The sequence below is a fragment of the Micrasema longulum genome, unplaced genomic scaffold, assembly GCF_059751315.1.
Source record: "Micrasema longulum isolate JH-2025_06_02 unplaced genomic scaffold, ASM5975131v1 h1tg000767l, whole genome shotgun sequence".
Taxonomy (NCBI): Eukaryota; Metazoa; Arthropoda; class Insecta; order Trichoptera; family Brachycentridae; genus Micrasema; species Micrasema longulum.
The window spans coordinates 107281-120111 of NW_028277961.1; the positions used below are offsets into that span (position 1 = coordinate 107281).

A 12831-nucleotide genomic window follows, 5' to 3' on the forward strand; every position below is an offset into this window, starting at 1 on the left:
CATTTTTAAAGTAATAAGGGTCTATGAAATACTGTCCAGTAAAAAAAATTGCTACTCAATAGTACCATAAAAAATATTTTTTAAATTGCAATTTTGAATTCCCGCAAAAACGATTGTTGCATTGGCCATGACCCTAATAGTCATGATTCATGTTCATTTTTAACTTTGTTCCAAACCATTCAAGTTGATCGCGCCACTTGCTTGTTAGCAGATGAACGCTCGAAATGCTGGTTTGCGGAATGCGTTATCCTTTATTTGCATTGCCACGGAACTCTAAATACAATGAATGCAATTACCTACCTTATTCTGGGTTCTGGCACCTTTATTGTCACGATCTTTTGTCGTGGCAGTCAGAATCAGATCAAATCTTGTGGTCAGAAAGGAGAGGCACCTGACGATTACACGACACGGTGAATTTAATGAGTTATTGATCGCAAAAACTACTTATTTGCGATCGTGGTGAGAATATCAAAAAAGCACATGTACACACGATCAGTTCAGTTGTTATTATTGGGCCGGGACAATATTGGTACCCACGGTAGGCAATTGCAACATCTTAACCAGGGCCCTGTAGGTAGCAAATATATTTGAACGTCTCATCCTAGAAAATGTTCTATTTATATGTGTGTGTACACAAAGAGTAAATGTAGCGTAACCACAAGTTTTTTTTTGAACATCGTCACGAATCTTGACGTCCCAACTATCAATGCCAAAAATGTCGTGTTTTTCCATTGAGATTTTTTTTTATATTTTCTTTTTTAAACTTATATATGAAAACGTTTCTCCGCAATATCCATATTGATTTTGAAAATACAATAAATTATTCAAAGAAGGAATCGTGTGTTAGAAATACCACATTGTAAAACGAGGCTCGCACAGATGTATATTTTATAGGCCCAAAAAAATTTTATTCTTTTTTTACTGATAATATTTCATTGATTCCAAACTTTCAAAATTTTCCTTCTTTTAAAAAACATGCACTATCCTGGATTCAAACTAAAGATATGAACTCTTTTTTTTTCTATGATATATTTTGTTGCCCTTTAATAATAAGGAATATTTTTGTGTTTTTTTAAATATTTTTCATTTCCTTTTTTAATTACTATAAAAAATATTATCTTTTATGGAATATTTTATTTTTTCTTTCTTATGTTGCACAAAAATATTATAACTGTCCATTATTTATTATAGGAGTAAAAATTAATTAACATTTTCTTGTTTACCTACGAACAGGCCATGCCTTAAAATAATATGTATTTCATTGCTATGTAATTATGCTTTTTTTTAATACTCTGTTTTATCACTTATGTATTTTGTAAAAAAACAAAAATATAAAAATCTATTTCATTTATTTTTATCGGTATTTGCAGTACGTTATATTTCCCTATTATGCCTTTTTTTATTCGATCATTTTATGTATTTTTATTTTACGTTTATGGGGTATTTTTGCTAGATTAAGGGGCCGACATCTGTGTCAATATAAATATTTTTAAGAATAATTGGAAATAAATGTGTTTTATTGACATCTTTTCTAAAAAGCCCCATCATGCCCCACTTTCCCCTGTTATTCAATTTTCTTTTACAACTTTGAACGGGAATCATAAATTGCTATTTGATACAGAAACCCAATAAAAGGAGTGATATTTATTATTTACTTTGTAAGGAACAAAGATGTAACAACTGTCATCGAGCGAAGTGATACGACTGACTGAGCTCGTGGTTCGTTAGAGCTTTAGCCTACAAACCTGAAATCCCGGGTTCGATCTCCGGTAAGGCAGAAATTAAATAAGATTTTTAAACATTTCAGACTGGATTTAAAATATTTATCATTAAAAATCCTTTTGCAGATTATTCTATGCTGGTGCTTGTGAAGGACAGATGCCCGAAGTGTTGACCATGATCCAGATGCAACGTCTGACCCCAACACCTGCTATTCTCATTATGGCACTCCTCTCCATGCTCTACCTCACCAGCTCTAATATCTTCGCCCTGATCAATTACGTTGGCTTTGCTACTTGGGTAAAAAACCTTTATGCTATTTCAAAACAATATTTTCGTTCTAATGGCTTAACCATAGAATTAAGAATAGTCAAAAAGGAGCATAGAATCATATTTTAATACATCGGGGTGTGTCCAAAAAACCCTCTACTTTCACCGCGCGCATACATGAAGTCGCCGCGTAATTTTGCCAGATCACTAAAAATATAATCATAACACAAATGCAAGATCAATATGTTTCTTTTTTGGGTGATACCGTGTGTGTTGGATTTGTTCCGACGTTTCGGCTACCATTGCAGGAGCCATCTTCAGGGTAAACTGAGTGTTTTGTAGAAAAAAGTGTGTGTTTAAGTACTAGTAATTTGTACCGTGTCGCAGTCGGCAGTAGGCACATTTATAATCATTTTTTAGTATGCAGTGCTGGGAACCATGTTGAGTTTAATTTAAGTCCGTCGTCTTTGTTTGTGTTATTTGGGTGTCTGTGTATTTCAATTGCCTCTTTTATTATTCGTGCACTGTAATTACTAGGTTTATGCAAAATTTTCGGTTCAAATGCGAAAAAATTTCCGGTGTCTATAAAGTGTTCCGCTATTGCAGATTTGTCAGGATGCCCAAGTTTACACGCTCTTTTGTGTTCGTCAATCCTTTTCTTTGCTGTGCGCCCTGTTTGTCCTACATACACTAACACACGGCGAAACTATACACACGGCGAGGTGTCGTGTATAAAGACTTTATTAAATAAGATATTAGAAGAGTAGAAACGTTATTACTAATTATATATATACAAACCATTTATTGGTAATTCTATACTTACTTTATTTGATCCCTAATTTTTTTAAATACATGAAAAAAATATGCTTTTTTGTCTTTGTTTTCATGTCACTTATTATGAATGTGCACCTACGATTTGGGAACAGATAAAAATTAGTATTCTTATGAGTATAAATGGAGTGTACATATCCAAACTTATTATTTTTGTGCTTAGCACGTTTGTCTTCTATACCAGTGGTCGGAAAACGCATCAGTCAAAACAGCCGAAGATCAGCATTACGACGATTAAGATTTCTTTTGAGGGCCAATTTTATTTTCGTTTCAAACTGTTTCCCCTTTAAAGCCAACGAACTTTATTATGCAGCGAAGATCCTTGTATTTACTCTCTGTTATTGAGTAGACATTATTTTAATTGGCGATGTAAAGGAGATTTAACGACTATCGTGTTGACAATATTGATATCCTTATGGATACTGTTATCAGTTGAAAACTTTCACCTCTTGATGAATGTTGCAATGTTAAACGAGTATCTTGCGATCAATTTTTATAACATGCTACCTCTGACACAGCGAGGGATTTTGTAAAAGATCTTATTGTCATAATCAACCATAATAACCAATTATGTCATTTCTTTTGCCGTTCATTTCATTATTTTTGCTTTTTTTCACATACTGTTTACTATCAATTACTGTTTTATTGCTATTAATATAATGTCATTAACTTAATATTTACCTGTTATTTTCATCAATAATTAATGTTTTAAATAATGGCACATAATTTAATGTTTTTGTCTTAAGAAAGTTTTATAAATAAATTGTTTTTCATTAAATATTTTACATTTACTTTTTATACTAAAGTCTGGGGACGAATTAGGGCACGGGCCGGGCGGTTTGAACAAAAAACATTAAAGTGCAATAGTTATTTGATAGTCCATATTTTAAATGTTTTTTTCTTAAATATTCTCATCAAAAGTCTATAAATCCAAAAATACAGCAATAAATTGTGTTTTTACTTCGAACGATACATTTGAAACAGTTTTACAACTTCAAACTGTTTCCCCTTTAAAGCCAACGAACTTTATTATGCAGCGAAGATCCTTGTATTTACTCTCTGTTATTGAGTAGACATTATTTTAATTGGCGATGTAAAGGAGATTTAACGACTATCGTGTTGACAATATTGATATCCTTATGGATACTGTTATCAGTTGAAAACTTTCACCTCTTGATGAATGTTGCAATGTTAAACGAGTATCTTGCGATCAATTTTTTCTTCGAAAATATAAAAAAACCCTCTCTCACTTTGGTCATACTTTTAGCTCCATATTATGTTGAAATTTAAATAATTTCATCAAGTTTAAATATGATGCTTATCAATGCATTCGATTACAGTATTTGCAATATCCTCAATAATTCAAAAGGCAATAGTCCTAGAAGTTCTTCTATAGAATCCGTAGACTAAATAAATTAAACAAAAAGTGTAACTTGCGCTGTGTGAGCCGCACTCGAGTGGCCAAAGAGCCGCATGCGGCTCGCAAGCCGCAGTTTGCCGACCACTGTTCTAGATAAATGGATTTATAATATTTATTAAGGTAACGTTTGTTTTTAGACCGCCATTTAAGTAAGGATTTAATTTTAAATTAAATACTTATTTTAATACACGTATTTATTTTAAAAATATTTATTTATATTTTTTCTTCTAGGAATATTTATTTAAAATCGTGACTTTTGTCGGACTACTCTCACTGAGGAAGTTCAGCGCTACGGGAAATTGGATAGAAAAATGGTTTTAAAAACGCGGTAAAAATTAAAGCATTTGATTGTGAAGTGAAGTTTCTAGAAAATGTATTGAAAAATGTATAAAAGTACGTTTTGAAAAAAAACAGGTTCTGATGTGGTCAACAGCTGTTTAGAATAGCCAATCAATTGTGTATTGTGATAAATTTACGGTTTCCGGGAAGCCATGATCAGCGTGTTTTTATACGTACGGGGTTCTCTTTTTAAATGTCAGCTCAACCCACCGATGACAATTCGTGACGTCACGGGCGGAGTAATCTACGAATTATCTTTCCATATATCTGTATAAACATGTATCTCTAAATTAACAAGCATGTCTGTGACAGTCCCAACAAACCTTAAGAAGAAAAAAAATTACCAATATCTTGAGCGCGGTTCTTTTAAATTACAATTCCTGATCATATTTGAACATAACAGTATATATTATGTATGTATGGACAAAGGACACTATAATTTTCGGGATAGAACTTTTTAAGTATGGATATATTAGTAAGCAAAATTAAAAACAATGTTTTCAAAACTCTAGTCCATAAATGGATTACTAAAAGGACTAGACAGGAAGCTGAGAAATATGTTTCATATGTCAGAATATGATTTAAATGTCTTGTAAGTCTTTTCTCGTTTTATTTATCTAGGTATGATTTAAAATCTTTTTTCATATTTCTTTTGAATTTTTACACCTATAATATTTTTATGTGACTTGACAATTGATGAGAAAGTATGTACTATTATGTGTAAAATAAATAATACACTGACACTCTGCCAATGGAGTGGCTACATCCATAGATAAAATGAACTGCTATCGATTGTACCTATGTAATAAACAATTTTTTTTGTAAACTATGTATTTGTATTATATATTGGATTCAATAAATAAAAATAAAAAATTATTATATCACCTACAAACTAATTACCATACGTATTCTGGGTATAGATGAGAGTATTAATTTCAAAGTTGGTTTACAAATAAATCATTATTATACTTAGTACCAATAACTTATATTTTTCTCTTTTAGCTCAGCATTGGCGTCTCTGTTTTGTGTCTTCCGTGGTTACGATGGACCCAACCAAACCTGGCACGTCCCATTAAAGTGAACCTCTTCTTCCCCCTTATCTACATCCTCGCCACCTTGTTCGTGGTCATCGTTCCCATGATTGCCAGCCCTGTGGAAACCGGATATGGAGTGTTGATGATCCTGTCGTCCGTACCAGTGTATCTCCTCTTTATTTCATGGAAGAGCAAGCCTAAATGCTTCAATATTGCTACAGGTATAAGAGCTTATATAGTTATAATTTGACACAAATTCATAACAGTTTGCGATAATTGTGTATCAATTTTAAAAGTTTACAAGGATCTATGATTTCAGAATTAAATACTGTGATGTAATCATCATCATCATTCCCTTTCTGCACTTAATGGTGCATAAGGCACTGCATTGGTACACCAATTGCAACGTATTTTGATCATGTTTTGTTATGTGAAAGTAAGATGATCAGTCTTAAGCTTCAGGTACCAGTCCTGGGACAATGAAATATCCTAATGTAAAAACACCCTTTTAAATAAGTATTTCATATCAACCATGCCGAGAATCGAAGAAAAACGCGCTGACAATTACACCACGAGGCCAACACATTCTTGATTATTTTTTAAATCCTTATAAAGTGGAACCTTTATATTTCTCATTAATCTGTTCTGGGAGTCAAACAAATATAGATTATGACAAATGTGTAAAAACAATGTTTCCCACGTGAAATCACTAAAATTCCATTGATCTGTTTCCAACTCCTAAAAATGGTTAACAATATTAGGTGTTAACATAAGTTGTGCATGTGTTTTTTTTCAAATTTAAAAATGAGCACCTAAAGTAAAACAAAATGGTAATGGTTATAAGTCATTCGAAAGATAATTTTCTGCTCTGCGAGATATTGTGTTTGAAATGGAATGTCAAGTAGACGAATGTGAACATTTACGACACCTCTTTCTGTTTGCGTTCAATGAATACATTATTGAGTAATTTGTTGTTATATAATGAAGGAGAATTATTGAGGTTGGTATTAAATAAGAATGCCTTTCTCAAAAACCGCTATGAATGTTTGATTATTAAAACTGTTACCTTAAGTACGGTTGTTAACATAAGTCATGTCAGTTTTTTTCCAAATGAAGAGAACAAAAGGACAAATTACAACAAATATATAAATGATCATTTTCACAAACTTTTGTAATTAATGATACTTTATTTTATTTGTAATTCATAAGATATTAATTTGTATTTCAACATTTTGTTTTGTATAAACTACAATATAAATCATCATACTCTTGTGTGTAATCGACATTTTTATGAAAATTTCAATATAAATAATATAATAATATATTTCAATTGCCAATCACGCACAAATGTGCTTTTTTTGCCGACACATCTGAATATTTTAAATCATAAAATCTGTACCTTAAAGCTGAAAGGCTGGAAGTCACATTTTTTGCAAAATTGAACTATGAATGTCATTTTGTTCATATATTCAGATTATATTAATGCTAAAAACATTGGAGTCCTGCGGTATACCACTACTAAAATAGCTTATTCTTAAACACCAGAAGTGCAGTAATAATACTCGTGCTTTTAACAAAATTCAACGGTTTGCTGGTATTAAAGCAGTGGATACCGAATAAATTCCACAATTTTTATAACATGCTACCTCTGACACAGCGAGGGATTTTGTAAAAGATCTTATTGTCATAATCAACCATAATAACCAATTATGTCATTTCTTTTGCCGTTCATTTCATTATTTTTGCTTTTTTTCACAAACTGTTTACTATCAATTACTGTTTTATTGCTATTAATATAATGTCATTAACTTAATATTTACCTGTTATTTTCATCAATAATTAATGTTTTAAATAATGGCACATAATTTAATGTTTTTGTCTTAAGAAAGTTTTATAAATAAATTGTTTTTCATTAAATATTTTACATTTACTTTTTATACTAAAGTCTGGGGACGAATTAGGGCACGGGCCAGGCGGTTTGAACAAAAAACATTAAAGTGCAATAGTTATTTGATAGTCCATATTTTAAATGTTTTTTTCTTAAATATTCTCATCAAAAGTCTATAAATCCAAAAATACAGCAATAAATTGTGTTTTTACTTCGAACGATACATTTGAAACCGTTTTACAACTTCAAACTGCTCGCGCTCTCCTGAACAATTTACCAAATGTGACTTCCAGCATTTCAGCTTTAAGGTACAGAAATATTTTACTAAAAGTATTGTCATAGTGTGTAGGGAAAAAAACAATATTCCCCCACTTATCTTTTGGCAAAGCGGCAGTTAACCTCTTAAATTTTCATAAAACCATATATTTAGTTCAATAATTTGATCCTTTATTGGCTTTTGAATAGATTTCTCTAGGTTACCTTCTGTTTATTCCCTGCATATTTTTTAACAGGCGGCGTCACCCAAGTCCTACAAAAACTTTTGATGGTAGTTCGACCCAAAACAAAGGTTTACCTCCAAAGATTATTTTGTTTATTTTACACCAATCACCTTGCATGCCATTTTATTTAGCACTCCTTATCACTGCATGCCAGGAACTACCTTACTAACAAGAACACTTTTGATATAGAGTTCTTTTAGTCGGTTATTTTTTTTCCAAGTGTCATTAGCATATCTGTAGATGTGATGATGATTGCTGTAATAAGTATTCTCTCAAATCTCCGCCAGAAATGCTAACAATACATGGAATAACAACCCAAAAGAACTTTTAGCACCTAAATGGCCGTAAAAACCTTAAAGGTTGGTTATGATAATTAAATTAAGTTGTTTTAACTAAAAATCTATTGGGTCAATGATAATGATCGTCAACTTATATTATTTATCTTCAAAAATTATCTTTAAAAACTAAATTTAAATTTATCTTTAAAAACTCAAAGTGTAAATGGTTTACACTTCTCGTTTTTTAAAATCATTTTCTAAGACTTACAGAAACAGGTTGCATCTTATTAATTTTAATAGAAAACACTATTTAACAAACATGACTTATTAATTTTAACAAACATGACTTATTAAAAGAAAAAATAACCATTGATAACAATATTACAAATTTGAGGAAAGTTGTATCATGATAAATAATAACCCTAGAAATGTAAAATCTTGAAATGTGTAAACATACAAATTTGGAAGGTTTTCTTTTCAGAATATGCAAGAAATAAATAAACAAATATAAGAAGGAGTGATTCATAATACATTTACAAATAGTGATCTGTTTATTTATTTTATAGGTTTTAGTTGCTAAATGTTTATTTTTGGAAATTTAATTTACAAGAAAAGTCATTTTACTAACAGCTAAGTATTTCCCGTGAAAACCATCTATTAGTTATACATGTAGAACTGAAACATTCCAAATAACAAATATATCAAAAAGTCTTATCTTTATGTGAAATACTAAATCAACTTTTACTCGTGTATGTTACCTACATATTAAATACTGATTGAAAGCATATTTTTAATACAGATAAAACATAATATGTTAATATATTTTACGTTGTATGAGGGAAATCAGTTTGTGATCCCATGGCTCTTGTTGCGGACTCACAGATCAGAGATCTAAGGTTCGAATCTACCCCAACTTGATTCCCATTTCTCTAAAAGTGAGTTATTTACAACTCGTTGAAAATGGCCCCAAAATTGAAATATTTGGGTAAATCTTGAGAACCCAAATACAGGTTTTTTTTTTTAATAAAATTTATATATTTATAGGGACATAATATTTAGGTATTGTTTGTATAAGTGGGGTTTTTACATTGATTATAACCAAGTACTTCTGTAAAACACATAAAATTTGTTTGTTGAATAGTAAAATAATTTTAACTTGTTTTTAAAAACATATGTTTTTATATTTAAGTGGATACTAATTTGGGATTGATAATTTGCTTGCTGAAACAATATTATTTAAAAATATTTGCAATCCAAATTACAAAGTGATTTAATTTTAAAAATCAGAACTGGGCTACAAACAACTTTGTAATTTTAGTAAACACTCCGCTGTATTTTAGTACCTAAATTTAGAATTAAATGAGGGTAGTGTATGAACTTAATAGTTTGTAGATAGGTAATTTACCAAACTGATTATTTATTGATTTTATTATTCATTTATTTTAGTCGGGTGAAGGTGTTTATTACAACTAAAGTTTGGTGATACAATTTACTAACTCTTAAGTAATACGGAATTGATTTTACTTTTAAAACAACTGTGTACGAGTATAAGACTTGACTGTTTATAAGTGTCAACCACACACATTCTGGTCTTTGGGTTACATTGTTTTGTAACATGTGTAAATCCTAACACTCCGTTGACTCTAAGATACTTAGAAATAGTGGTCTGTGACATACTAACAAGATTCTCAAACTCGTTTGAATGTTTGATATATATATATTTTTTAATGCAATATAGTTATGAACTCAACAATGTTGGGAGTGTGTCCAAATGTTTGTAGACAGGCTAGATTTGTATCTAAATTTGTTACAACAGAGAGGAAAAACATTTCTAAGGAGGGAATAAGAAAGTCTAGGGATCTATTTAATGACAGGTCATAACGTTTTTTGAATACCTAGACTTCCATATTCCCTTCTCAAAAATGTTTTCGCTCTCTGTTGGAACAAATTTAGATTGTTATGAACTGTTAAGCAATGGTTTCCTAAAAGAGTGGTGCCGTCATGTAGCGGTGGATGACATCTTTAAAAGGTTGTCTCTAGAAACCAGATTCTGCAGGTTTCCTAGAGAGCGTTAATTATGAGCAGAATGACAAAATACAGTGCCGTCATTTACGGGACAGTAGTCACAGCGGTACAAACAGTTTTGGAACTATTTTTCTTGTGTAGCGGAAAACATTTTTGTATCTTAAAATAAGGAAATTTTTATTTATTTTGAAAAAAAATTATGAAAAATTTGAAATTGGCATTAAAACTTGAAATACACACTCTGAAGCATGGTTTTTAAACATCTCACTCTCCTCTGAATGATAGTTTTCGACTTCCGATGACGCCTCATCTTCAACACCACCAACTTCTTTGAGTTGACATCTCTGGTCTCAGTTGAGACGGCCATTTTATATCATGGCCGCTAGATAACAGCACTGCTTTCCTAGGAAACCATAGCTTTAGTGAAAAAATGTTGAAAGATACATTTTTCAATGACCAAGACCGGCCTTCACTACAAAATTAATACATACTTAAGTTGGGGTAAATTTACTCATCAGCAATACTCTAAAAGGATTTGCATACTGTAGAAAAGCCAAGTGTTTGCATGCACACTTTTTTACTTATAGTACAGAACTATTAATAGTACTACAATGTTTTTATCAACTAATAGTTAAATTTTCAACTTTTCAATTACTTACACATTTAAATTGTCACAGATCACAAACTAGACTCATGGATTTTATTACAAATATATTTTGACACTGTTTTAAACAAGTACATGTATAAAAAAAATTGTTTTTGCTTGTCTATGAGGAAGTTCACTGATTTATTTTTATTTATTAATAGACAATCAAACTAAGTCAAAAAAGTATTGTATTATCAGTATTATGATTATTTAAAGTTTTGTGATTTTAAAATTACTTCGCCGTTGGCCTCCCTGTAAACGGAAATGTCTCATAACTCTGTCATTGAGTGATTTAGAAAAATTAGTGATGTCATTTTTATCAAAATCATTTTAATTAATTTTTTCACACATTTTTGAGAAACTTGGCCGTACAATGAAATACACTTAATTTTTACCACTTATAAGAAAACATTTTTTATATCCAAATTCTCATTTTACTAAACTTCCTCAATGTAATATTAAATTTGATAGAATATGTTCACATTCATGAACTTACATAATAAAGCCAAAAAAAATGTGCTTTCTAAACAAACCGTATTTCAGAAAAAATATTCTCGTAATTTACTGACATTTGTAGATGTACATATAAATAATATAGGGAACTCGTAACACATAAATAATTAATCTGTAGTTTACAAATACATAAGTATTACTTTAAAATATACATATTCATACAGAGTATTATTAGGTAAATGATATTCAAAAAATGTTATGTACTTTTTGCCAGTAACAATAATACTTTCTCCGCCATACGCTATTTAAAGCTTGTTTCTATTTAAATCAAAATGTCATTTTAATTTCATCATGATTATAAACTTAATCGTCATTTTAATTTTTTACAGTAAGCATGACCAGACTGCTACAAAAGATGTTGATGGTTGTGGGAAAGGCAAAGGCAGCTCAAGTTTAAAAGACATCTCTGGAAATTAAAAATACAGTAAAAGCAGCTTAAAACGGTATTATTTAGTCAATGAGGTTTCTCTTCTGCAGTCTCTTGGTGAAATACTTCACAATATTTCAAAATTGATGTAAAATTTATTTGGATGTCTAAATATTAGTTTTAATGAGTGAATGTATTCATAATTTCACATATCCATTTATGCATTCCACTATTATTTCATAGATATACGTATTGAGGATTAACAAACTAGATCTTGTCACAAAACCTAACGGTTATTGCTGTTATCATAGTGAGAGAAAAAAAAATTGCTTTGTTTGTTAAATGTCAAATTTGCTTGGTACTTGTTTATTAGGAAATATGGGATTTTCAGAAATCAGGAATAAAGTTGAAAATTAATTAAATATTTGTAGCAGATTTTTACGACTTTAATTATGTTATCATTTACAAATTTCGGGTTTAAAAATGAGCAAATACGTAATTCAAAATAGCTTATTTTGAACATTCAAAGAAAAATTATCCAACGCAGCACGGAAGAAATAATAATACCATTACCACTGTATTTTTTAATTATTTGAAAACAGCAATTTATAAAATGTGAAAAGACCCTATTTTCAGCATTAGAAGAAATATGCCTATTATTGTAACCATAGTACCTACCAAATTTTTATTCTTTACCTCAAATGAAGACATTGTTTGCGAGCATTTTTACTGTAAGCCCAAAATTATTTTATTTATCATACTTTATAATATGTTGTACAATAGGTAATAATGTACTAAGGATTAAATATAGCTTTCAAGCACATTTTATGAACTTTGAACCTAAAAAACAAGCGTAAAGTACGATTTGTATATTTTTTACATTATTCTCTCTGTCATCGAAACACAATGTTTAAGGTTTGTTACCCTCAGCATGTTACAAAGTTAATGTGATTATAGTTAAGTTGCTACATTAGTAAAAATAAAAAAAGCTATTCTACGAT

At 30.3% G+C, this 12831-nt stretch overlaps 1 protein-coding gene across 2 annotated transcripts in view; it reads left to right on the forward strand.

Moving 5' to 3' along the window:
- LOC148279102 (large neutral amino acids transporter small subunit 1) overlaps positions 1-12537 on the forward strand; it is a 101603-nt gene extending 89066 nt beyond the window's left edge. Inside the window, exons 9-12 of one of the 2 annotated variants that reach the window (XM_088230444.1) lie at positions 1848-2019; positions 5582-5834; positions 8014-8069; positions 11793-12537. In XM_088230444.1, the coding sequence (XP_088086570.1) occupies positions 1848-2019; positions 5582-5834; positions 8014-8069; positions 11793-11795 (484 nt within the window). In that variant the 3' untranslated portion in view covers positions 11796-12537. The remainder of the gene's footprint in view (positions 1-1847; positions 2020-5581; positions 5835-8013; positions 8070-11792) is intronic. The other variant, XM_088230442.1, reaches the window with a different exon arrangement.
- The last annotated feature ends 294 nt before the right edge of the window (positions 12538-12831 follow it).